Source organism: Xiphophorus maculatus, chromosome 11, assembly GCF_002775205.1.
Source record: "Xiphophorus maculatus strain JP 163 A chromosome 11, X_maculatus-5.0-male, whole genome shotgun sequence".
NCBI classification, from domain to species: Eukaryota; Metazoa; Chordata; class Actinopteri; order Cyprinodontiformes; family Poeciliidae; genus Xiphophorus; species Xiphophorus maculatus.
This window is the reverse complement of record NC_036453.1, coordinates 27279550-27302629: the sequence shown is the minus strand read 5'-3', so window position 1 is coordinate 27302629 and position 23080 is coordinate 27279550. Positions and strand designations below refer to the sequence as shown.

General features: G+C 39.4%; 1 protein-coding gene across 8 annotated transcripts; it reads left to right on the top strand.

Annotated features, from left to right (window-relative positions):
* The first annotated feature begins 1361 nt into the window (after positions 1–1361).
* On the top strand, positions 1362–21229 carry map6 (microtubule associated protein 6). Of its 8 annotated transcripts, none has more exons than XM_023342618.1 (5): positions 1362–2446; positions 12567–12780; positions 13714–13928; positions 18333–18443; positions 20696–21229. In XM_023342618.1, the coding sequence occupies exons 1-5, from the start codon at positions 1746–1748 to the stop codon at positions 20841–20843; spliced, it is 1389 nt and encodes a 462-aa protein (XP_023198386.1). In that variant the 5' UTR covers positions 1362–1745; the 3' UTR covers positions 20844–21229. The 8 variants fall into 8 exon arrangements, 7 of the variants coding, with proteins under 7 accessions (XP_023198386.1, XP_023198389.1, XP_023198387.1 ...); XR_002753496.1 differs by having other exon boundaries at positions 1364–2446; positions 18333–20619; positions 20696–20782; XM_023342623.1 differs by having other exon boundaries at positions 1365–2446; positions 13714–13891; positions 20696–20779.
* Positions 21230–23080: the final 1851 nt, after the last annotated feature.

Sequence of the window (23080 nt, the reverse complement as noted above, 5' to 3'; positions counted from 1 at the left end):
TTAACTTTGCATTAAAATTTCATCATTTGCAAAATAATGCAAAGCTGGCACTTTTAATTGAGTTTCAGCGCAACTTTTAAAGCAACTTTGTAAAAAAAAAAGTCATTATTTGTCATGATTCCAGCCCTTCAGCTCTGCCTTGGCTGTGCTGATTGCTCATTGCCCTCAGCTGCACTGAGCTGGTCCCTACTTAAACAGCTGCTCGTCACCAGCTCAGTGCAAGATCGTCTGTTGCCCCTGTCACAGCCTTCAAGCCTTGTCTCATGTTTCAAAGTGTTTTCTGGTTTCTGATCCTGCCTGTTTTTGACCACAGATTTTTGCCTAATCCTTTTGCTGTTGAAAGTCCTGTTGCTGAACCCTGCCTGTTTCTGACCCTGCCTCCTGCCTTCTGGATTCTGGATTTTCACTGCCTGAGACCCTCCCGTGCATGACCCTGGACCGTTTCACGACTCAGCCTCTGGTTGGTGGATTTTGCCCCTGTCTGTTTGTCCCCTGAGTCCCCCACAGCTCTCCCCTTGTCCATTCACCCTCCCCTCCCCCGGCTGGACTCCTGACCCCTGTGGATTCCTCGTCCCTGACCCACTAGTGTGACCACATCCTTCTACACCATTTACTTTAGTAATAAAACCTTTTGGTTAACCATCCTCTTGTTGTGGCTGCGTTTTGGGTTCTGGCTGGTTCTGCTTTTACCATAACATTATTTACTGAATGACATGTCATGACAACAGTTACAGACATTCATAGACTCCTTCATGCTCATAACAAATGTTATGTCATGTTTATGATGGTGTCATGTCAGTCTTCTGCACACTCTGTCAAATAAAGTGTTACCCAGGAGGGTATGTGATAGACCATCATAAAGTAATGTATCATTGTGACACACACACGTATACATACATACTGTAAGTGTATATATGTACACTTACATATACTTACGTGTGTATATATATATACACATAAGTATATACAGTATATATGTAGTCAATTCGTGTATATATATATATATATATATAGAGAGAGAGAGAGAGAGATATACCCTTTAGTACGATATAGTATAGATAGATTGTGGACATACAGTATATACGAATAAAAGGTACAAATTGAATATATTCAATTCGTACCTTTTTATGTCAAATATTTATGTCCACTATCTATCTATACTATATCGTACTAAAGTTTGCGTCAAGGGTTCTGCTGTATTTCAAAATTGAACATTTGTAGCAACCGCGTTTCTAGTAGAAAAGTTTCTTATTTGTTTCAAATGTAATTTCTTACGCTATTTTCGTTTCTATTAAATAATAGCGACTGTATTCTCTACTGTAACAGGAAGGTCATCATAGCTTTAATACTGGCGCTAAACAGGAAGTGAAACTCTCCAGCTTGACTTGTATTTTCCGCTTCGGTTCCGTCAGTGTCTCCGGGATGCTGAGCAGGCGGGCGGGGCCGTTATTCCTTGCAGTGCCCTGATGTAGCAGGGCGACCAGAAGGGACACAGAAGGAGCAGCGGACGGTTCTCACGGTTCAGTTTGTGATATCATTTTTTTAATCTTCAGCATTCTTCAGATTAAATAGGATACATATGCAGTCTTAACGTCAAAAGCGTCGGAGCCTTGATTTTCGGACATCTTGATTTTCTCACATCACTGTATCGGAGAGCGAAACCGTATTTTTCTGTCGTGTCAGCCTGATTGGAAGTAGAGCTATTTGTCTGTTTTTCTTTTTAGTGGAACTCTAAATCCCACAGCATGGCGTGGCCCTGCATCAGCCGGGCGTGCTGCATGGCCCGGTTCTGGAACCAGCTGGACAAGGCTGACATTGCGGTGCCTTTGGTCTTCACCAAGTACACGGACGTGTCGGAAATGCAGCACATCCAGCTGCAGCCGTCGCTCCATCCTCCCCAGGCCCGGGTCGCCATAGAAACGCAGCCGTCGCGTGCGGAAACCCGCTTGGCGAAAGCGTCGCGCGGGCCGCGCAGGTGCGTCTCGGAGGAGCGCGTGTGCAGCTCGGTGATGCGCGAGGACTTCAAACACTGGAAAGTGCGGCCCGAGCCCAGCTGTAAACCCAGGAGCGAGTACCACGAGCCGGAGACACCGTTTAACACCGAGACCCAGTACCAGAAGGACTTCAAGCCCTGGCCCATCCCGAAGAGGTACGACCACCCCTGGATACCCAAACCCCCACCGAGCGTCGGCGACCACCACCGACCCAGGCACGTGAAAAAGCACGTAGCGCTGGATGCGGAATGCGGCGTGGAAAAAGGCGCCATTGCCGACAAGGTGCAGGAAAAAGACCTGCTGCAGGGGCAGGAGAGGAAAAAGCGGTCCAGTAAGCAGGAGGGGCCGAAAAAGGTGGTCCTGAAGGTGGAGGCAGAAGGCAGGGGGAGGGCGGCGGTGGATGCCCTGAACCGACAGATCAAGGAGGAGATTTCAGCTGGCACCTCCTATAAGTAAGTTATTACTCCCCGTTTGTTTGTGTGTGTTGATCAAAGTGGATGAGACCGGCCGTCAGGTGCATACAGGGATAAGGAGGTCATAAAAAATGCTATGTAGTTTATAATTAACTGTAGCCTATTTGTTGTCAGGTAGTTTGACTAAAAGTGAATTTATTGCACTACTAATATTTCCGATGTTATCGTCAACTTTAATCCAATGCAGGTGAATCTTTTGCTTAGTACCTTCACAGATGTTCATGGTTGAATTGTGAGAATTATGCCATTTTGGCAAAACATAAGTTTACATACACTGAATTAAAAATGAGTTTCTATCTGAAAATGAGACCAAACTTCTCCTGTTTTAGGTCAGTTAGAATTACCTGAATACTTTCTGTTTGATAAATAGTACAAAAATGAGAGAAATAATATGTCAGGAATTAGTTTTATAGGCGTTTCCAAGGACGAGCCAGACTCCACAGTTCACTTCCTGACATGTTGGCTGATTTCCTCTGACTTTCCCATTATGTCAATTAAGACAGCAGTGTGTTTCAGATGTGGCCTTAAAATACATTCACAGGTTTATACTGCACAACCAAACACAAATTTATTTTAAGTCACATTTGATATATACAACATTTTATAAGAACTGAAAATTGCAAAGTGGATTGTAACTAAGTGTCACAGCATTACGGAAAACATATAATACTGTGTTTTCCAGTATTTTATGATATACTGCCGATTTAATAAAAAATAATAATAATTCTGACCTATTCTTCCTGTCAGTATGGTTGGATTTGGAAAACAGAAATAATCATTGTTATTCTAACTGACCTTAATCAGGAAAAGTTTTCTCTGATTTAACTTCAGACAGTGACAAAAAAAGGTATTTTTATTCGGTACATATAAACATCTGATTTCATCTGTATATATGCATAGGCTACATTTTCTCCTAGCCAATATTTGATTTAATAATAATAATAATATTATTAATGAAAGTATTTCTAAGCCAAAAATGGGGAAAACTTGAATAAGAACAGAATAAACAATTATGAAGGGAAGTTGACATGTTCTACCAGCTGTAGGACTCAAACAAAATCCAGATGAAACAGTCCATCATATAACTTAACTATAAATGTTTGAGATGTTCAATAATCTTTACTACACATCTTGTTTTGGCCCATTAACTGAAATCTGAGTGCACAAATTGAACATACGCTGCGTTCTTTGATAAACTGAGTGGATTTTTTTAAGGAAGACATTGTTGCAGAATTTCTCTGTGCAGGATCACTGTGAACTCATAAATCTGGCAATCGCTGCACAAACTTGTCCTTTCACGCTGTGTGTGTTTGTGTGTGTGAGCGCATTAAATGACAATCAGCTTCAGTTTTCACCACTGAATGCCATTAGGCCGAATGAGACCAGCTGCAGGATGCTGCTAATATTTAGGTCCATGAGGCTAATCGCTTTTCTATTATGCAACGTTCCAGAGAATCATGGGGACGGGTGGAAGGATGAACATCAAGTCACGCATGTCATTGCTGTGTGCTGCATCTCCTCGCTGCATTTGAAAAGACTGGATTATGTTTATTTAAGCCTGAGCCACTGCATGATGCTCAATTGAGTTGTTTTCTTTGGCAGTTTTCCATGCTTTGTCTAGCTATAAAAATAACCAGTGGTATGTATAAGCAGAAAATTTGGCTCAGTGCTGCAACTGAGTAGTCTTTGGTGGGACGTGTGACTCGGTTGGCGTAGGCAACAGGCACTGTGCTAGTGCATCAGCAGAGTCCTCCGGCTGTTTGGTGCCTGTGTTGGTTAGCAGTCAGCAGGGAGCAAAGCAGGCTCTCTCCATCAGCACTGGGTAATAAGAAGGGCTGCAGAAGCCAAGTCGACTCTGTTTTCATCTGCCTGCAAAGACAGTAAGGAAGTCACAGAGTATAGAAACAAAACTATAGTTCATGAGCAAATGGCTGAAATCATAAAGTAGCATTTTGCAGCTCAAAACATATTGCATTACTTCCATTTTTGTCAGAAGCAATAGAATGTTAAATTGATTTTTAAAAAGTAGCAGATATGCCTTTTTCTCTCTGTTTTATACTTTAGCCTGTCATGTTTTCTACGTTTTATTGCCAAAAGTTTCCACCTAATTGTATCTTCGTAAGGTTACTCCTGTGTGGACCACGTGGATTTCTTGTGATCTTGGAGGCTTGGCTACATTTTTCAGTCACGCTGTAGATAACATCGGTCATTTATTGTTAGGGGGTTTGAACTTTGGATTAACGTGCAATGATATTAATTTTCTACTTGCCTTAATGAGAGAACTATGTATCTCTAAAAAGTAATTCAGTCAGGTTGTTTAATTAAATTTTCCTTTGGGATTAATAAAGTATTTTTGAATTGAATTGAATTGTGTTCTTGCAAAGCAGTCTCAGTGGTTAACATCAACCAGAAGGTGGCTTCTGAAAGCTGCTGGAGGTCAAGGCAAGACTTTTACTTCACTGACGAGCATCCGGCGTAATAATCCTGGGCCAGAAGAAGCCATAAGTGGTAAATCAGGACATAAACAAGTCAGCATTGCCAGCTCTTAAGTTGTTATTTTTAGTTTTTGTTTAGGTTCCTTTGTTTTGTAATGATCTTGTGACAATAGTGTTGGCTCCCATTGCTTAGAACCTTTAAAATCGATCCATCCATTTTTACCTCCATAATCAGTGTGCTGCTGTGTGACGTCGACGTTCTTCTTCTGTGCATGCGAGTTACAACCGTGTAAACGGTTTGTGACTGCCATTGCATTTAATTGCCATTGCATTTAATTAGTAGTATTAATAACCATGTTGTTGTTTTTTTAAAAGAGGATTTCAGTAAAAAAAAATAAATCTAAATTGATTATTAGGCAACGTTCACACGTTGGGTCTTAAGTCATTTTATTGTGAAATAACAGTGAAATCCTCTATGGCTGCAGAGCTGTGTAATGCCTACTGCTCTCTCAAATGCAACATAACTGTTACAAACAAGTAATGATTGTTGAAGATAGTATGAATAAAAATGAATGATCTTGCAAACTAAGGGTTAACAGAAAAGATTTATTTCCCTCAGATTTTTCCGGACAGAACTGTTATTTATTTTGAAAAGATCTTGTCCAAAAAATTGGAGTATCTGGTAATACAGCACAGTTTTCCATGTTTTAAGTGTTCAAAACCAAAAAAGATGTATTGAAATTTGCATAGGAGTAAATGAGACATTGAATACATTGTACTGATATCTCTGTAGGAGTTGTTTTAGTTTTTCAGCGATGCAGGTAAAAGCAGCACAAATTTGGGCTGAGAAGTAATTGCTTTAATTTTTCGTTTTAATGTATTCAGAAAAAAACAGTGATTGTCCAAAAAAAAATCTGAATTTGCATAAACTGGTTTGAGCAGGTTAGAAATGTGATTGGTTCATCTCTACAAGTACTTGATACCAGTGTCAAAGTACTTTATGACAACTAGCAGATAAAAACCCACTTGTCTTCCTTGCATGACTCTCGTTAACTCCTGGCTATTTCCTGACTTTCATTAGATTCTCTTTGAGAACACACAGTTCTCTAAAACACAAAGGCTCCTTCTTGTACCTGGGAAAACTGTTAAAGGCATTTCTGTTTTTGCTAACTACAGCATTCACCAGCATATTTTCTCTGACCATTATGCTTTAAATGTCATTTTTGTGTAACAATAAATGAGGCGAAAGCTGCTGTTGGCGCCTTTGTTCTTGTTTTTGTTCTGCTACCCACTCTGTTTCAAGACAAAAGCTATTCTTCGTCCTGTCAGCCTCGCATGCTTTTTTATGTCAATTTCATAAAAAGCATTTAAAATGTAGAGCGAGGAAACAAGTATTGAGGAAAGAAATGCACAAAAAAACACATGAGTCTTTCAGGTTCAATGGGTTCAGTTACTGATATATTTTATAATTTGTGTCACTAATTATTGTTTGACACATTTCTCTGAGCAGTAAAATCTCAGGAGCTTCCTGGTTTAGTTTTCTTTCTTTTTTTGTTTTATAAAACCATAAAACCTCACAAAGGATGTCAGATAAACTCCCAATGACCACCAAATATGTCACATTTACTAAAGAGCGCTATTAGGTGTAGCTGCATTTACATTGATCCGTTTTCAGGTCTAAACTGTTCTGAGTGTCGATAGACTGTGAGCGGAACAATCTCACACTCTGCCACATTTTGGCGGGAGGCAAAAGCTTTGAAAGACAATTGATTCTGTTCCTCAAAATAAAACCCACTTGTGTTCTGTTGTTGTCTTGGTTCAGAACATTCTCTGGAAAAGCTGCTTGTCTTATGTAACTGCTCTAATCTGGATTTGTCATATCTGCTCACACAGATTTGACAGCGAAACGTATTCCGATTAAATCTGATGCTGAAACTCTTTAACCCTGATGTCAATTCAAACAGAAACCATCTCAATCCTGCCTGTAGTGTTTCAGTAATTGTGATTCATGAAATGTTACCTTTTAACTGTAGAAGTTGCAAAACCTTAAGCAGTTCTAGAGGTTTTTAGGTGGCACAGAGAGAAAGGAGGGAGCTGCTGAGCAGAAGCCAGAAGCTGCACCAGCTGACACAACAAGAATGGCTGCTGAGAATGAAAGCTGGGGTTCTGTGCACAGGGAAATCGATTGCCTGGATGACTTAGACTGAGGCCGGCTGGTGCTTTATCTCTCACTAGTGCCGGTGTGGAATTACAGAGAATCACCAAGAGGAAAATTTGTCTTCGCAGTATCAGTGCACAGATTATAGAGCTTGTAAAAGAAGCTGCAACTGTCAGACAAATTGTCATGAGAAGAGGTGAAAGGCTGAACTGTAGTCAAAACTCAAATGCACAAAGAATCCAAGCAAAACTAAACAAGAAGGGATGAAATATAAAGGCTAGATCTAAGATGAAGTAAATAACAGGGGCATAATTAAATGCAAACTCAAACACCTCACAATTATGACAGTAAAAACATTAAACTGCATATAAGCATGCATATCAAGCCGCTAAAAGATATAAATAATAGAGAAATAACAGAGCTAATAACCAGAGGACAAGCCAGAAATGTATGGAAGAACTGTTTTTATTTTTTAAAAGAGATTTCAAAGTACAGTAACACGGTAATAGACATGCAGGAGTTTTCAACTACAACTTCTGTGGCAATTTTGCACCCTATGAAAGTTCTGTCTGAAGGATTTCACAGGGAAATAATTTGTTTTTTCAAGCTTACAACAGCATGCACAAATTTTTCTGCACTATTCTGAGACCAGATGCTTCTTATTTTAGCCGTATTGTGCATGTGTAATATTAGATTGATAGATAGATCTTTATTGTCATTGTCACAAGAACAACAAAATTTAAAAAGTTCCATCAGTCAGTGCATATGCTTAAAACAAAAAAAAACAAAAAAACTGTCTCACAATTCACACACAATGTAAGAAATAACAAATAACTGGTAAAAAAAAAATAAAAAATTGCTGCTCAGCACAGTTGTTAACTATACATTACGGCACAGGCTTTTGCCAAATCTAACTCTGAGATTTCAGACAGTGGTTATATTCAGAAGCACCATGTTACCAAGGTCATTATGGCATAATACAGTGAGGTTATTGATTACTTTAGCTTCACCTCCATTAGGCACGAGTGTTGTTCCTAGATTACTTACTTTCATTGATTTTACAGATAGATAAAGTTGTGTTTTCAGACAAACAGTGATTTCCCATGACGACACTTAAGGTAGCATGTAAAAGATGAAGAAAAGTACTCCAATAACCAAGCCCTGGGGAACACCATGAATGAACACTCCATGCAGAAATCCCCCCACTCACCAAGCTGAGATTTGAACCCAGGACCTTCTTGCTGAAAGACAACAGTACTGCCCCACTGTGCAGACTCTGTACCAACAGGTTGCACCGTAACACAAAAATTCAACAACAAAGATGCTTTTAGATGCCATTAGTGGAGCAAACGTGGACTAAAGCTTCTTGAAATATTTATTTCCCATATTTTTTTACGTATTAATACAATGTCACAATCATGCAGGTTTAATAACAATACAGGTTCTAAACCTTCATATTTTTTTTAACCTTATTTAAGGCATCTTTAGTTTCTGTGTTGTTTGTCAGATGAGACACCACTGGACTAAAACAAACCTTTCAGTTGATTTGTTAAAAGGTAGGACAAAATGGAAAGAAATGAAGTTGACCCATGCAGAGCAGCACCAACGCATGTTCAGCTGTGGGTTTCAAAATGCATCCAACCCATGAGAACAAAATGATACGAGATTCAAATCTTAATTTAAGGCAGTGGTTCCCAACCCTAACCCAGAACGCATCGTTCTGGTTGAACGATGTGTGTGCCAAGTTGATTTTTTTTTTCTTTTTTGGAGGGTGGGGGAGTTATTGTAATCCATAGGGGGGCCCAGAAAAAAATCTTTGGGAATCACTGAATTAAGGGACACTATAATTTCCCAATTTTTTGTCTTTGCCATTTTCTCTTAAACATTTGGCCTAACAGCTGTTTTAAAACACTTAGAGCAGTTCAACTCATGTTCAGCTGGTAAAATCAAAAGGGTATTAATTTGGGCTGAGATGATTAATCTGATTAATCGCGATGAATCGAATATGGAAATAATTGTCAACTAATTCAGTAATTGATTAATTGTTAACAACTAAATTTTTTTAATGTACTTTCAGTTTTGTATAACGTAAGCTGAAATGGTTAAATTAAAAATCAGCAGAAAGTACCATTTTTTAATCCAATTAATCATCAGAATAATTCATTACTAAAATAAGAAAGATCCATTACAATTTTTTGATTTTTGAAAACCAGTGCAAAGTAGAGAAATGAAGTGGTTGCAGTTCAGAGTTGTAAAATGTTGAAGTGGATAATTTGGTGCAAATCAGATATGAAACTTATTTTAATGGAGAGCAGTGCATGTGAACTCAAAAGTAATCAGGATTCTGCCTCTGCCCAGGCTGACTTGGTAGCCTGATTATAATCTGAAAAGTTCAGACAATTTTATGCTTCTGCCCCATCCACATAAGCAACATTCAATCAGGGCAACAAATCCAAGCTCTTATAGATATATATATATACACCAAGATACCTCATTTAGATACAGGTGACCGCCAGAGAATGTCTCATGTTGGCTCAAGTAATCTAAAATATCCCATGCCAAAGGGTTGTACCTTCTTGCACCATCTAATTCTTGCTGTAATGTATTGCCAAGTTTAAAATGCATGAGGGTTAATTCATGTCTCCACAAAAATTCTAATTATCTTCCCAATCCATTTCTCTAGAACAGCGTCAAAATGGGGAAATGATAGAATTTATATAGCACTTTTCTGGTCATACTGAACACACACAATCATACACCTTTACGCAGATCGATAAGTTCTTACTCAAACCCAAGTTAGTTCTCTATATCCTCCTCATAATCACATTCTACTTTTACTTTTAGACCGGTTCTGTGGTTTAAGATGTGTGTAGGCGACTTTGTACCCCATGAGCTCAGGACTGGACATTACCCTGACCCAGCTGTCCCTCCATGAGTGCCACTGTTCGGTTGGACAGATGAGGTCTTTCTCTGAGCATCCATTCTCTATGACAGAAGGTCAGCAGGGTCAGCCCTCCAAAACAGGTTTAGCCACACAGAATATCAGGGAGGAAGATTACACAGACTGGCTGTGGAAACCTCCATAGTAAGAATGTGGAAATAAGAGTTGAACTAAAATGGAAATATTCCCTGTAGTTTTATGATTATTTATTAATCACTTCCAGTGTATGACTTGTTTCAGATAAAATCCATATTCTTTGATTTTTCTCTAAAATTGCATTCATTTTATTTCAGAAATTTGACTTTTCCCTCAGTTAAATAAAGGCAGTTGATACCAGGAAGTCACAGTACATTAAACATTCAGAGATTGGTATGTTTTTATTTTATTTTACATTTTAAATGTTTGCCTGCTTCAGCACATCAGAATCAAAAGAATTGGGTTACCAGCAGAACCCTGTAGAACCGGAGTGAAGGCTCAGGAGGTCATTTAAACCATTTGATCAGCTGCAGCAGATTAGGACACAGCTAAAAGTTGCAGGACTCTGTCACTGGAGGACGGACGTTTAAAACACTGTTTATTTTTTTATTTTTTTTAGCTTCAATAGTTCTAATTCACGCATAAGTGGAACATATTTGTATTAATAATGCGCTGATTGAATACTGGGTTTTATACAACGTTGACCTGCCGGCTGCAATTTTAGCCAAATATTGTTTAAGGGCAATAATATAAGGAGATATCAGAACAGCTTTCATAGTATTTCTTTCTAACCTTTAAGGACAAATAATTATCTTTAGGGATGCACAATATATCCCTGAGTTAATTTGCTTCAGGTAATCAAATGTATTTATGCTTGTTCAGCATGACAAATTAATAAACTTAATATATTTAATTGCTTAATTTAGTTACTTGTAACAAATTAACTTACATTTGTTATTTTTCAGTGCACCACTAAACAGCTTCTTGCAGCTCTGTGCTTCTTTTGACATATTTTAAAACATGCTTCTGTTTCTGAAATTAGCATAACTTTGCGTCTCATTCACTCCGTAACTGTAGTCCATGTTGAAGTGTGTTGTTTTTAGGTGGGGCCTGGTAGCGCTTAGCTATGATGCGTTCACTGGTCGGGAAAATATCCTATTTTTGAATTTCAATCAGGGATGATCAAGAGGAAAATCAGCCAACTGATTAACTGCCCTTCAAATCAATATTTTTCAAAACATTATCAATGAAGACAAAACTGCTGCTGTTTAGCAGAAAGTTGCAGCCCAGTGACGCTGAACGCAAAGTTTTTAATCTTAGTACCAAGAACCTCCTGATCTGAGAGACACAGGCTGTATTGTTACGCAGTCATATGTTGATGAATAGAAGTGATGTTACAGCGCAGACCGGTGTTTCACACTGTGAACCCTGTCTGTTCTCACAATCTGCCCCTCTTTCACTAACACATGCACACACTGGTGTCATGTGGTCGTGCTGTACTCCTGGCGGTGATGGCAGTTGTATAACATTTCTCTGCATCGAGGCGTCTTGGCCCATTGCAGCCTCAGAGATGCACTTCAGTCCTGTTATATAATGCAGGATTCTCACTTCTGTTCTGCAGCGTTATTTCTGCACTCAGCAGCCAAGGTATTGTTACTGTTAGCAGCCTGTGTGCTGCAGATGGAAAGCTTTATAAAGCAGTGAGAGACCATACATTATGAGCTGACTTTATTTTTAGAGTAATGAAATGAAAAGGTCATGGTAGATGGGCTGCGTTGGGGTTTTTTTCCTTCTACTTTTAAGACTCTATTTTCTTTGTTTACTTCCTGTTTACCCCATTCTGCTGTGGCAAAAAATACACATTAACAACTCGTTTTTTTACGCCTTAAATGAACAGTTTGATCTCTTAGAGTATTATAATAAAAAACACGCTCAACAATTGAGTTAGCTTTCTGGATTAGAGGTCACTTCTGTAACAAAAAGTTTCAGTTTTAAAAGTTTTGTTCTTCCTCTGATTTTTGCTTTTTAATTCCTCACTGACAGAATAGTTTTCCTTCCTCTGTAGCAGCTTCCACACCTAAGAGTTTTGTTCTGAAAGGGATTTATTAGCAGTGAAGCAAAAAGTGGGAATGCAGTATACGCACTGTGCTAGAGTGTATGCCAAAAACATTGGTAAAAAAAAAAAATATATACTTGGCATTTTCTGTATCTAATAGTTGTTTGTGTAAATAACATTGTCAATAACGAGGGGCAGGAGGTGCCTGTCCACATACACCTCAGAAAGCACATAGTAGGTTACTATGACTGTGTATTAGGGCCATTGCACATAGAAAAGAAAAAAAAGGAGCAAATTTTTATGAAAAAAAAAAGAAAATTTAGGAGCTACAAAGGTTGAAAATTTGCTAGAAAAAAACTCAGAAATTTTGAGATTAACCTCAGAAATTGTCTAGAAAAAACATGTTTTTAATTAAAAAAAAGTCTGAACTTTGTGGCAGAAATTGACTCATTTTATCTGCCTACAATGGCTCTAAGACCAAACAAATCCTTGATTTGGTTTCATGATACCTTTTTGTTGTTTTCTCCCAACAGAACCGAGTTCAAGGCGTACAAAGACGTGAAGCCAGTAAAGATGATTCGGGCAAAGTCTCAGTACCTGCCTCCAGATGAAAAGACGAGCTTAGAGACCAGCTACAGCGCCAACTTTAAGGCACTAGCTCCACTGCAGCCCACTGACAACAAGGCCCAGGAGAGGAGGAGGATACGCAGTTTGTACAGTGAGCCTTACATCGACCCCAGCAAACAGGTAAGAACAAACTCACCTGACTACGTAGTGTAGTTCTGAATCAGCAAGAGTGATTTCCAGTGAAACCCTTGTCTATCTCACCTTCACGTTTCGCTCATTTCCTTGTGGATCTGTGCAAATAAGGAACTGACTTACATCAGAGCTGGAGACAAAAACTTCTCTACTATGCAGTGTTTTCCAAAGCATTCATATTTTTTCACAGTTCTAAGTTTGTCGCTAAAGGAAATTAATGAATTACATGATGCATTAAAATGAGTTTGATCATTTCCACTCTGATGATTGATAGTTTTTGAAGGGCAATTTGTTTTACAGACATCATAATCCGTTTTATTTATGGTTTCAGTTGAGTGTGCTTTTTATTTCCATTTTATTTATTCCTTTTGATTATCATGTTTAATTTCTTTTGGATATTTCGGTTTGCTACAAAATTCAAGTTTATTGGTCTCTGAGAGAGCAGAATTTCATCATTATGCCATTATCAATAAATTACTTGAAAATAGTCTCAAAACAACAATATGATTGTTAATCGCAGTTGTTACTAGGACAATTTATCATCCAGCAAAGTTTGTTATGGGGACAAATTCATTTGGGCTCACACATCTTGCTACATTGCAACCACAAACTTCAGTTTATCTTGTTGGAATTTTCTGAAAGAGCGACATAATCAAATAGAAAACATGTGGCTATCAGCATATTTTTTATTACAAACAAAAATCTGAAAAGTGTGGCGTGCATATGCTACTACTCTACAACATAAAAGCCCAATAAAATGACATTTGTGGTTGGAACGTGACGAAACAATTCGAAAGCTACACATGCATTTGTAGGGCGCTGTGTAGACTTGTGTTGTGTTGAAACGTTTATAATAATAATAATCAAACATGGGGCCTATTTCAGCTCAGGAATCACCTGTTTGCTGTCTGACATCCTTAGGTTGACAGGTATAGTGTCCCACGCTCTAAACCTAAAAAGTCTGGAGCCGCAGCAGCAGGCCAGGGTAAACCGGTGAGGAAAGCCAAAGATAAGCAGAGCGCCGCGCTGAAGGGCTCCAAGAAGACGACCTCGGAGAACCAGCCCGAGAACCGGCCGGCGGTCGGGGACAAGGAGAAAAGTAAAGAGATCAACAACAAACTGGCTGAGGCAAAAGAGTAAAAACCATTTAGCACTACTTCTCCTTTTTCTTTTCTTTCTTTTTGTGGGACACAAACCCAGAGGCTGCAAAATTGGTTCCAAGTTTTTATCTTTGTTTTCGTCCTTCTCTAGCTGCTTTCTTCTTATTCTTCTTCTTCTTCTTCTTCTTCTTCTTCTTCTTCTTCTTCTTCTTCTTCTTCTTCTTCTTCTTCTTCTTCTTCTTCTTCTTCTTCTTCTTCTTCTTCTTCTTCTTCTTCTTCTTCTTCTTCTTCTTCTCTGTCCTCTCACTACCTCCTGGCTACATTTCTACTCCAGTAACATGTCAGGGTGTGAACATGACATGTCATTGCTCTTCCTGTCTCACTCTGTACTAGATCGCTATAGTAACGAGTGGGCGGAAGCATCCTCTTTCCTGTCTCCGCCATTTGATGCCACCCACCTCCCCCCACTCCACTCGCCTCCATCTCCAGGTTGCCATGGCTACTTGGCTGCCCGGCCAACCAATGGATGACTTTTGTTGCATGGGCCCATTTACAAGCACGTCTGAAGGGTTGGCTTTGATCAGCTGAGCAGATTGCTTTGTAGAGTTTATCAAGGATTTATCTTTTTTTTTTTCTTTTTGTTTTTTTGAGGGAGGAGGGCTTGAAGAAAAAATGACTCGTATTGGCTCTTTTGAAAAATCTTTTTTTCTCTCTTTTTTTTTATGAAGATGCAAACTGGAAAATCTTTGATAAATGTCCAGCTTGGTTATTCATGATGTGTGCGTGTGATCCACAGCTTGTTCTGTACTCGCTCTGTTTGCCTTTCTATCACTGTCTCTAAAAGCGTGTTTGGCAAAATCACCATCTCTGCTTTGGTAAATGTGAACTCTGATAAAAAAAAAATTTTAAATGTCATTTTCTGATAGAAAATGTCTTTAATTCATCTGCAGATTCTGTTCTCCCATTCATCATCTGCTCCTTTCATGTAAGCCTCATTCATACCGCAGTACTTTGGGACACCCAGTTTGTTCTGAAAGCAACGTTTAGGTTACATTAAACCGATTATGCATTAAGGCCCAGTCTGTCAGAGAACAGAGGAGGATTCCCTATGAATTACATAATGCTGTAATGCAGACATAACCCTTTTAAACCACAGTACTATCATTTCTCATAATAAGGGTTAGGGAGGGAGGCACTCAGAGGAACTGGGAACTGTTCATGTTTGTTTCCTGTGTGTCTGTCACACAACGCTCGCAGCTTTCAGCCTGACTGCTCATAACTCAGTGGAATCACCTCCGACACTCCCTTTATTAGCAAGGCTCCTCCGTCTGAGAGGCCACAGTTATGTGACTGTGTTAATGCAGAGACACACACCTCCCAATTCGGCCTTTTTTGTTATGCACTGATGTTATTTCACTGGCTTGGGACGACAAGAAACAGATCATAATTCAGCTTTTAAATTATTCATACACAGGTACACAGTGACAGAGATGTCAATGTTCAATCTACTTCAGATATTAGGGATAGAAAGTTGTTGTTTTGTTGGTTTTAAATGCTAACTATGAAAACAAACACTGCTAGTAAAAAAAAACAAAACAGACATATACTTGGACTTTCTACACCTCAGCATTTTTTTAAACTTTGTCCTTACAGCTCTGTTCATAATAGTCAGTGAAGAAAGTCAGATTTATTTTCCAAACCATTTATTCTGGTGTGACTCTGTGAAACTAATGGTGGGACTCGATTAAAGTTTCTAATTGAGTTAATTGCAGGGTCTGTAATTAATTAACCGCAATTATCCCCTTTTTAATCAAAACCTAAATATCAAGAAAGCAAGCAACATTGTTAATTAAATAATTTAAAAATATATATTTTCTGAATAAATAGAGGTCAACAACAAAGATATTTATTGTTTTTAATTTATTGCTTGTGCGTCAGATTTACTGGCATGCCAGAAACCCATGAATCCAAAGGTACTTGGCAGAATTCTTGTACGTAAAATTTGATTATTGGCGTTAAAAGTATTTAATGCATTGAAATCAATACCGTTAACTAACTAAAGTAACAGGTTAAAGTCCCAGTGCTAATCAAAACTGCTACTAATTTTGCTAATGTTAAAATGCGTTATTTAAAAAAAAATTGTTCAGCAGCTGGACTTAAAGTTAGCATTAGAGATGCTGGTGAGCGCAATCAGATAGTGTTTAACAGTGACAGGTCCAATCTACTTCTGTTTAATAAGCACACTATGCTAAATGCTAGCAGGTCACATAGACAACAACAATGTTTGGTTTGGTAACTCTGTTACTGAGTAAAAAAAAAAACTAGGCTGGCTATTTCCAGTTACACTGGTGTGTTAAAAATGACATTAGGGAAGAACTGAGATGTGTCAAGTTTTGAAAAGAAAGCAGTAATTTTATGACATGTCATCTAGACTGAAAGATCAAGAGTTTCAGCAGATAACAGGAAGGCTTATTGGAGCTGTTTTATCCTCCTGAGCTTCTGTCTTCTGTTTTTGATGGAAAATGCTGGATTTGGAAATGGCAGCCTTTCAGAAATCTTCAGACAACCATCCACATCCTGTAGAATATAATGCAGCTTTAGCTATGCTAGCCTCACGCTCTGTGGCGATTGCTAAAGACAGAATAAATTGTAAAACCTACAATCATTTTGACCTTGTTTTTAGCTAATAGTAAAACCCTGATGTATGGGAACTGCTCTTTCACACAGCAGCGTTTCTCCTGGTGTAAATAATTAACGACTGCCCACAGCTAGAGGGCTAGAAAAATACATAATAATGGTATTCTTTTATTTTCTTCTAGTGTATTTTTAAAATAAAATCAGTCTCAGCACATCAAAGATCTAGAAAAACAGAAGGTTGAACATTTATGGAAGCCTATTTCTGCCACAAAAGGAAAAATAAAAACCCATAAATATGGATGTAAATTTGTTTTTCACTGAAAGTAGAAATGACCTTCAAAGTCAGAATTAACTTTCTATCTCATTATAAGATTATAACTAAAACTTTCATTTTCACGATTTTGACTTTGAAATAGAAATTATGACTTCCTACCTAATAATTAGGACTTTTATCCTTGAAAGTATGACTTTAAATCTCATAGTTATGACTTCCTGTTGGACTTGTATTTTTTCATTCGTGGCAGAAATAGGCTTCCATAAACATTTGTCCAAAGAACTGATCGGTGTAAAACTTTATCGGTGTTAGGATACATGTTGTAGCCTGACACTCAAATTAGCAAAGTAATTTCTTTATTTTAACAGAGTTATCATTTCTATACCTGTTCTTATTCGTGGTACAATCACAAATTATGTCTTCTTGCAATTTTGTTGCCAGCTGGTAAAATAAATTATAGATGTCTTGATATTGGATGGATGCTTCTAAGGTCAGACTGTAAAAAAACTCAAACAATCCCGGTCGTCTTGGTCAGGATACAACACTGCATCCCGTTCTTGGGTCCATCAGAGCTGTAAAGCCTCGGTCTCTGTGTCACGCTGCCACCGCTTTGTCTGCAGCTCAACATCCCCTTCATTCAGAATGACTGAAAGTTGTGACTCCTCGCTCCGTCTTCTCAGCAACCATCACCACCGCACACATTCAAGCTGAACACCAACCCCATCTGGGACATGGGCCCGACTCATTAGCATTTTGCAGCCTTTGATTGGTGTTTGGGGAGGGTGAATGGGTGAGGATACAGGGAGGCGGGGGCACCTTGTCTTGTAAATGTAAATTATTACACCACACACTCGGTGCTATCTATATGTATTTATTAGACAAAAATAAGGATAGAAAGTATGCTAAAGAAAGCTATGTCTTGGACAAAAAAAAAAAAACTGTGACGTGCTTGTGTTTTATCTGCTTGGTCTTACTTAATGAAACATTCTAAATAAATGCAAAAAAAAAAAAGGCAGAAAAGCAGTGTGTTCTTTGCTTCTTTTTGTTAAGAGGAATGGTTAAAGGTTAGTTGGTTGCAGGTGTCTGTCAGCGTGTCCCAGTCTTTGTCTGTGTGACAGACTACATTGTATCAGGTCTATCCACATGGAAGAGAATGTAGCTCTCACATCCCCCCACCTTTAACCCCTCCGCTACGCTTAGCTAAGAGTCGCCCCCCCATTCTGGCATGAGCCGAACCTTCTTCTTTTCCGACACGCGCATGTTTCTCTGATGTGGGGACTGAAGAATATATTATTCTTGCATCACTTTCCAATATATTCCAAGAACTCATCGGGTTTATGGAGCAACATGCGCGTGGAAAAAGAAGACGCTCATTCCAGAATAAACATGTCATGTGCTTCAAACAACCAAAAACACAGATGTGTGATAGACTTACCTCTCTCCTATATGTCATTTTTAACTATTATTACTAGATGATGCTGTGTCCAGTTTGTTCTGTGCTAATGAGTGACATTCTGATTCATTTGAAGGGTTGTGCTTAAACAGTACCACTACATACAACTCTGCCAGCCAATCCGAGATATTGGCTGGGTGCAGACCCTAAAGCAACACCTGTGGGGCTGTGCACTACCCGATCCCAGGTAAACCCAACGCCAGAAGCAAAAGAAAGCCAAACGCAGCCAGAAAACGCCTCTCATTCTCATTCATACCTGCTCATGGAGTCGTGATCTGCTTTTGTTTTTCGATTACAGTGGCACAGTTTTCTGATTTTTTTTTTTCTTTTTGTTCTCTATTATTATTATTGTTATTCAGACCAAATCACCACATTGTCTTTGCTCGACTCCCCTCCGTGTTTCTCTTCCATATGGACACTAGAGTGGGAGGGGAGGGTGAGATGGAGGCCGTGTCTCACATCCCGCCCGCGGCTTCCCTTAAGGAGGCCTGAGGTGTAGTCCAGCCATCTCTTACCATTCCTGAACCAGCTCCTGTAATGCATCCGGCCTACATGGTTTCTGGAAACTGCATGATTGAATCTGTTCCATTTTAAGAAGCAGCCCTCTCATATAGTGCCTTGCGAAAGTAATTCTATCCCCACAACCCGCAAACTCCAGCGCTTTTTATTGGGATTCTTTGCGATAAACCAAAACTAAGTGGCACATGGCTGTGAAGTGGGAAATGCGACATGGCTTTCGACTTATTTGACGTACAATCTGAAAAGTGTGGTGTGCTTTTTTTAAATCCGATGCCCCCTAAAAAAGCTCCAATGGTACTAAGTGACTTCAGAAGTCACTACATGAGTAAAGAGTTTAATTTAAAATCAGTCTAAGTGCAGATGTTCCCTTAATTAGCTATTAACTATGTAAAAGTAACTTCAGCAGATAAACACTGAATTTACAGTAAACATATTTAATATCTTTAAATCGAACATTCCTCAGAGAATATACAACAGCAACAACCCCGACATACAGCATGAGTTACAATAGACTGATTTAGCTTAAAACCGGGACGTCCAAACGTTTTGTCACGTGGGCTAAAATCATCAGCTTAAAACAAGCTGACTTTGGACTCAGTTGAAGAAATATTTTATCTGTTCTCAGCAATAAAAACAAGATGTAGGCCAGTCCTCATTTGAAAACACTTGCTGTATTTAGCCAAGTTTTAGTATAGCACTATACTAAAAGCAGATTTGGGTGCAGAGAGGTGTACTGTTTAGAGCATAGGTCACTTAGTAGTAGTAGTGGTTACCATGACAACAGAGGGAAAGCAGAAAGGTTGGGAAAGATGTGTTCGTCTAAAAGTTTTCTAAGTAGATTTTAACTTAAAAGCCAAGTTTTGTCCTAATTTATTTCTTAAGCACCCTTGGTTTAAAGCATTTTCACAATTTAAACTGACCTAGTCAAAGTCCAAAGCTACATTTTTTTATCATTTATGATGTGGCAATCGCAGATGCTCTCTATCGAAACTAACTGAACTTGAGCTGTCTTGAAAGCGAACGCTAGAATAAAAATCTGTGTAAACCGTGTATCATTTTCCATCCGCTTTATGCACAACTTCAGTTTTGGTGTTGCACATAGAACCCCGATAAAAAATATTTTCTAAAAAGAGCCAAGAAGTTTGTGAAGTTTGAAACATGACAGAGTGTCAAACAGCCAATGGGGGTGTCAACACGTTTGCAAGGTAATGCATGAGACGGGTCTCTCATGTGCTCCGCTCACATGAACGAACTCTCTCCCGTTCAGCCCAAAAAGTCAAAGTTTCATTTTTCTTCTGCACTTTACCCTCGTTTGCATTCGAATGTGTTTTCTGACGCATGCCACCACTGTTTTCTGTTGGACCTGCAATCTGAGTTTCACTTCTACGTAGTGGCCTAGGCCTTGCCCTCTGTCTTGAACAAGTGCTGAGCATGGAAATAAGATGGAGGGTGAGTGTGAATGGAATGAGGGAAGCAGCGCCTCCTCGGAAAGACACATTTCAGAGGAAATTGTAAGTGCATGCTAACGATCTAATCGCTCCTTCTGATTTGTTTTAAGTGAGATTTTCTTTTTCTTTTATCCCATTGTCGCACTGCATTTTTTTAGCGACCGTGAGACCCTCATTCCTCGAACGACAGCTTGGAAAGCGATTGGATGAAACAGGAGATTGAAATCTGAGTATCTGACAGTTTTTAAAGAAATTAATTGAGATGTTTGTTTGACTTTGTATTTTTATTTTTTAAAAAGAGCCCATTGTTAGCTTTATTTCTCTTTCTGAGGGCCCCGGTAATGAGCGGTCTCAGGGTGCTTAGCTCAACACGACGACTTTGTGTTTTTGTCCAAGGTAAATCCCTTATCCTCTGTCTCTTTTTGTCTCTGTCTCTGGTATCTAAAAAAAAAAAAATTGTGCTGCCTCCTAGAGATTCTAAAGACGAGGTTCTCCGACCCAGTCATCATCATTCCCAGGGTGCTGCTGGAGGAGGAACACAGCCACTGCTGGAGGGAGGCGAGCCTCGGCGGAGCGGCGGCGTCGTTCGCTTTGCCCTAGACGTGACCCAGACCGAGTAGTTTGGCTCACGCGGACAGAGGCGGATTGGACCGTCGCTCTGCTGTGTATATACCTAGAATTTGAAGTTGGATAGGTTCAGGAGGCAAACCCAACAAAAGTGACAAAAGAAAAAAGAAAAACTCTCAACCCTGCAGAAGGATAAGCAGCTCGTTCGAAAAGTGTTGGCGCATGTTCGACCGCAGCCTCCGGATCCGACGTCCTCGCCCTTTTGACCCCGTGGCATTACGACACAAGGTGCTACATCATTTTCTGGTCTCATCCATCCTGTCTGAAGAGCACACGTCAGCATTGTTAGTAGTCACGTCACACCGAGAAGTGCTTAATAACCCCACAAAAACTGTACCACACATCGATCACTTTTAGTCGGAATAAATAAGTAAACCTACCTTACTGTAGTGAGGCTGTTCTTTTTTTGTGTGTTTTGAGGCTGAGAATATGAAAAAACGTCACAGAGGGAACAGCTCACAGCCATGGTAGAGATTTTAGTGCCTTTTTCAAAATGACATCAAAGTTTTTCAATTTTGTACAACAGAAGCCGTCTTAGTGAATAAGCTTGACTGCTGACAGAAAGCCTGTAAAAATCAAACCTCTTCTTTTTAATTTCCCATGTTATATGCATAGATTTTTTACAAAATGAACTTTTTCTCTCGCTTACTTTTATTCCACTTGGTGTTTCCCCTTAGAAAAGCCCCCTTCATATTCTGTTTAAAACCAAATTTTCCTATATGTTTCACTTAGAGGTTCATTTTGCAGAACAGAACGAGGACAGATTGGATCCTGAGGGGTGTAAGTGCATTAATCAGCATGCAGAATGTAACAGACAGACATGGGGACAGGTGATTGGATAGCAGAAGTCACGATGACGCAAGGAATAACATGAATATCGCTTCTGGCTTGGGGACACTTTTACATAAACCGTTTAGTGCATTTAATCCGGAGAAAACCTGGGAGGGAAACGTAATAACCAAAACCTGAGGTGCATCTCTGAAGCACACAAAGCAGAAGGCCATGTCAACCAGACTACATCTCAGTATTTCTGACCCGTTTAGAATAGTCCTACAAGGTCACAGACTGACAGTGCATCAGCTGAGCTCCCTGTCTGGGACGGGCTTCGTCACAGCTTCCTCTGATGGAGCAGATTGCTGTGTTGTGCTCTTGCCTCTGATGAACACTTGGGAACAGGGTGGAGCTCCATGTGTCGGTCTTAATCAGCAAGTCAGCCATCTTCACGAGACTCTCATTTATAATTCATAATCCCGGAGCCAAGGTTTGAAATTGCCATGTTGTTGCTATTGTTATGACTCCACAACATGAAGACTACTATGAGCTCCCTCTTTATTTGGGATGTAAAATGCTTCGCCCAGCAATGCCAGTTGTATAGGTGACTTGAGGGAAACCCAAGCTAAGATAGATGGTGAAGCTGAAGCAAATGATGGGTGACGACAATTTTTACAACTTTAACTGATATGAATTGGGTTAATTTTCTGTTTAAAATTCTAAAATGTATTCTGATTTGATCACACTAAGCAGATGTGTGATTTTCCTCCAGTTGTTTCACTGTCAGTCTGCATCCATGCTACTGTAGCTTACCAATGCTACTGTAGCTTACCGATGCTACTTTAGCTTACCGATGCTGCCTTAGCTTACCGATGCTACTTTAGGTTACCTATACTGCTTGAACTTACTCATGCTACTTTAGCTTACCGATGCTACTTTAGCTTACCGATGCTACTTTAGATTACCTATACTGCTTGAGCTTACCCATGCTACTTTAGGTTACCCATGCTACTTTAGCTTACCTATACTGCTTTAGCTTACCCATGCTATTTTAGCTTACCTATGCTACTTTAGGTTACCTATACTGCTTGAGCTTACCCATGCTACATTAGCTTACCAAAGCTATGTTAGCTTACCTATGCTACTTTAGCTTACCTATGCTGCTTTAGCTTACCAATGCTACGTTGGCTTAGCTATGCTACTTTAGCTTACCTATGCTACATTGGCTTAGCTATGCTACTTTAGCTTACCTATGCTACTTTAGCTTACCAATGCTATGTTGGCTTACCTATACTGCTTTAGCTCACCTGAAGCCTTTCTGTCTTTCTGACTCCCAGTCCGTGGGAGTTTTTATTACTCGTCTCTGGTTTTGACTGGAATCAAGGTGAAGTATAGACTGTACTGTGAGTAGAGACATGGTGGCGCTAATTGGTATGATTTGGCTGATTGAAAATCTCTT

What these genes read in the sequence shown, in the direction of transcription:
- map6 (XM_023342618.1), top strand. Translation starts at nt 1,746, where the DNA reads ATGGCGTGGCCCTGCATCAGCCGGGCGTGCTGCATGGCCCGGTTCTGG. An exon ending in TCAGCTGGCACCTCCTATAA is followed by an intron (nt 2,447 to 12,566) that starts GTAAGTTATTAC and finishes TTCTCCCAACAG; the next exon opens with AACCGAGTTCAAGGCGTACA. An exon ending in ACATCGACCCCAGCAAACAG is followed by an intron (nt 12,781 to 13,713) that starts GTAAGAACAAAC and finishes TGACATCCTTAG; the next exon opens with GTTGACAGGTATAGTGTCCC.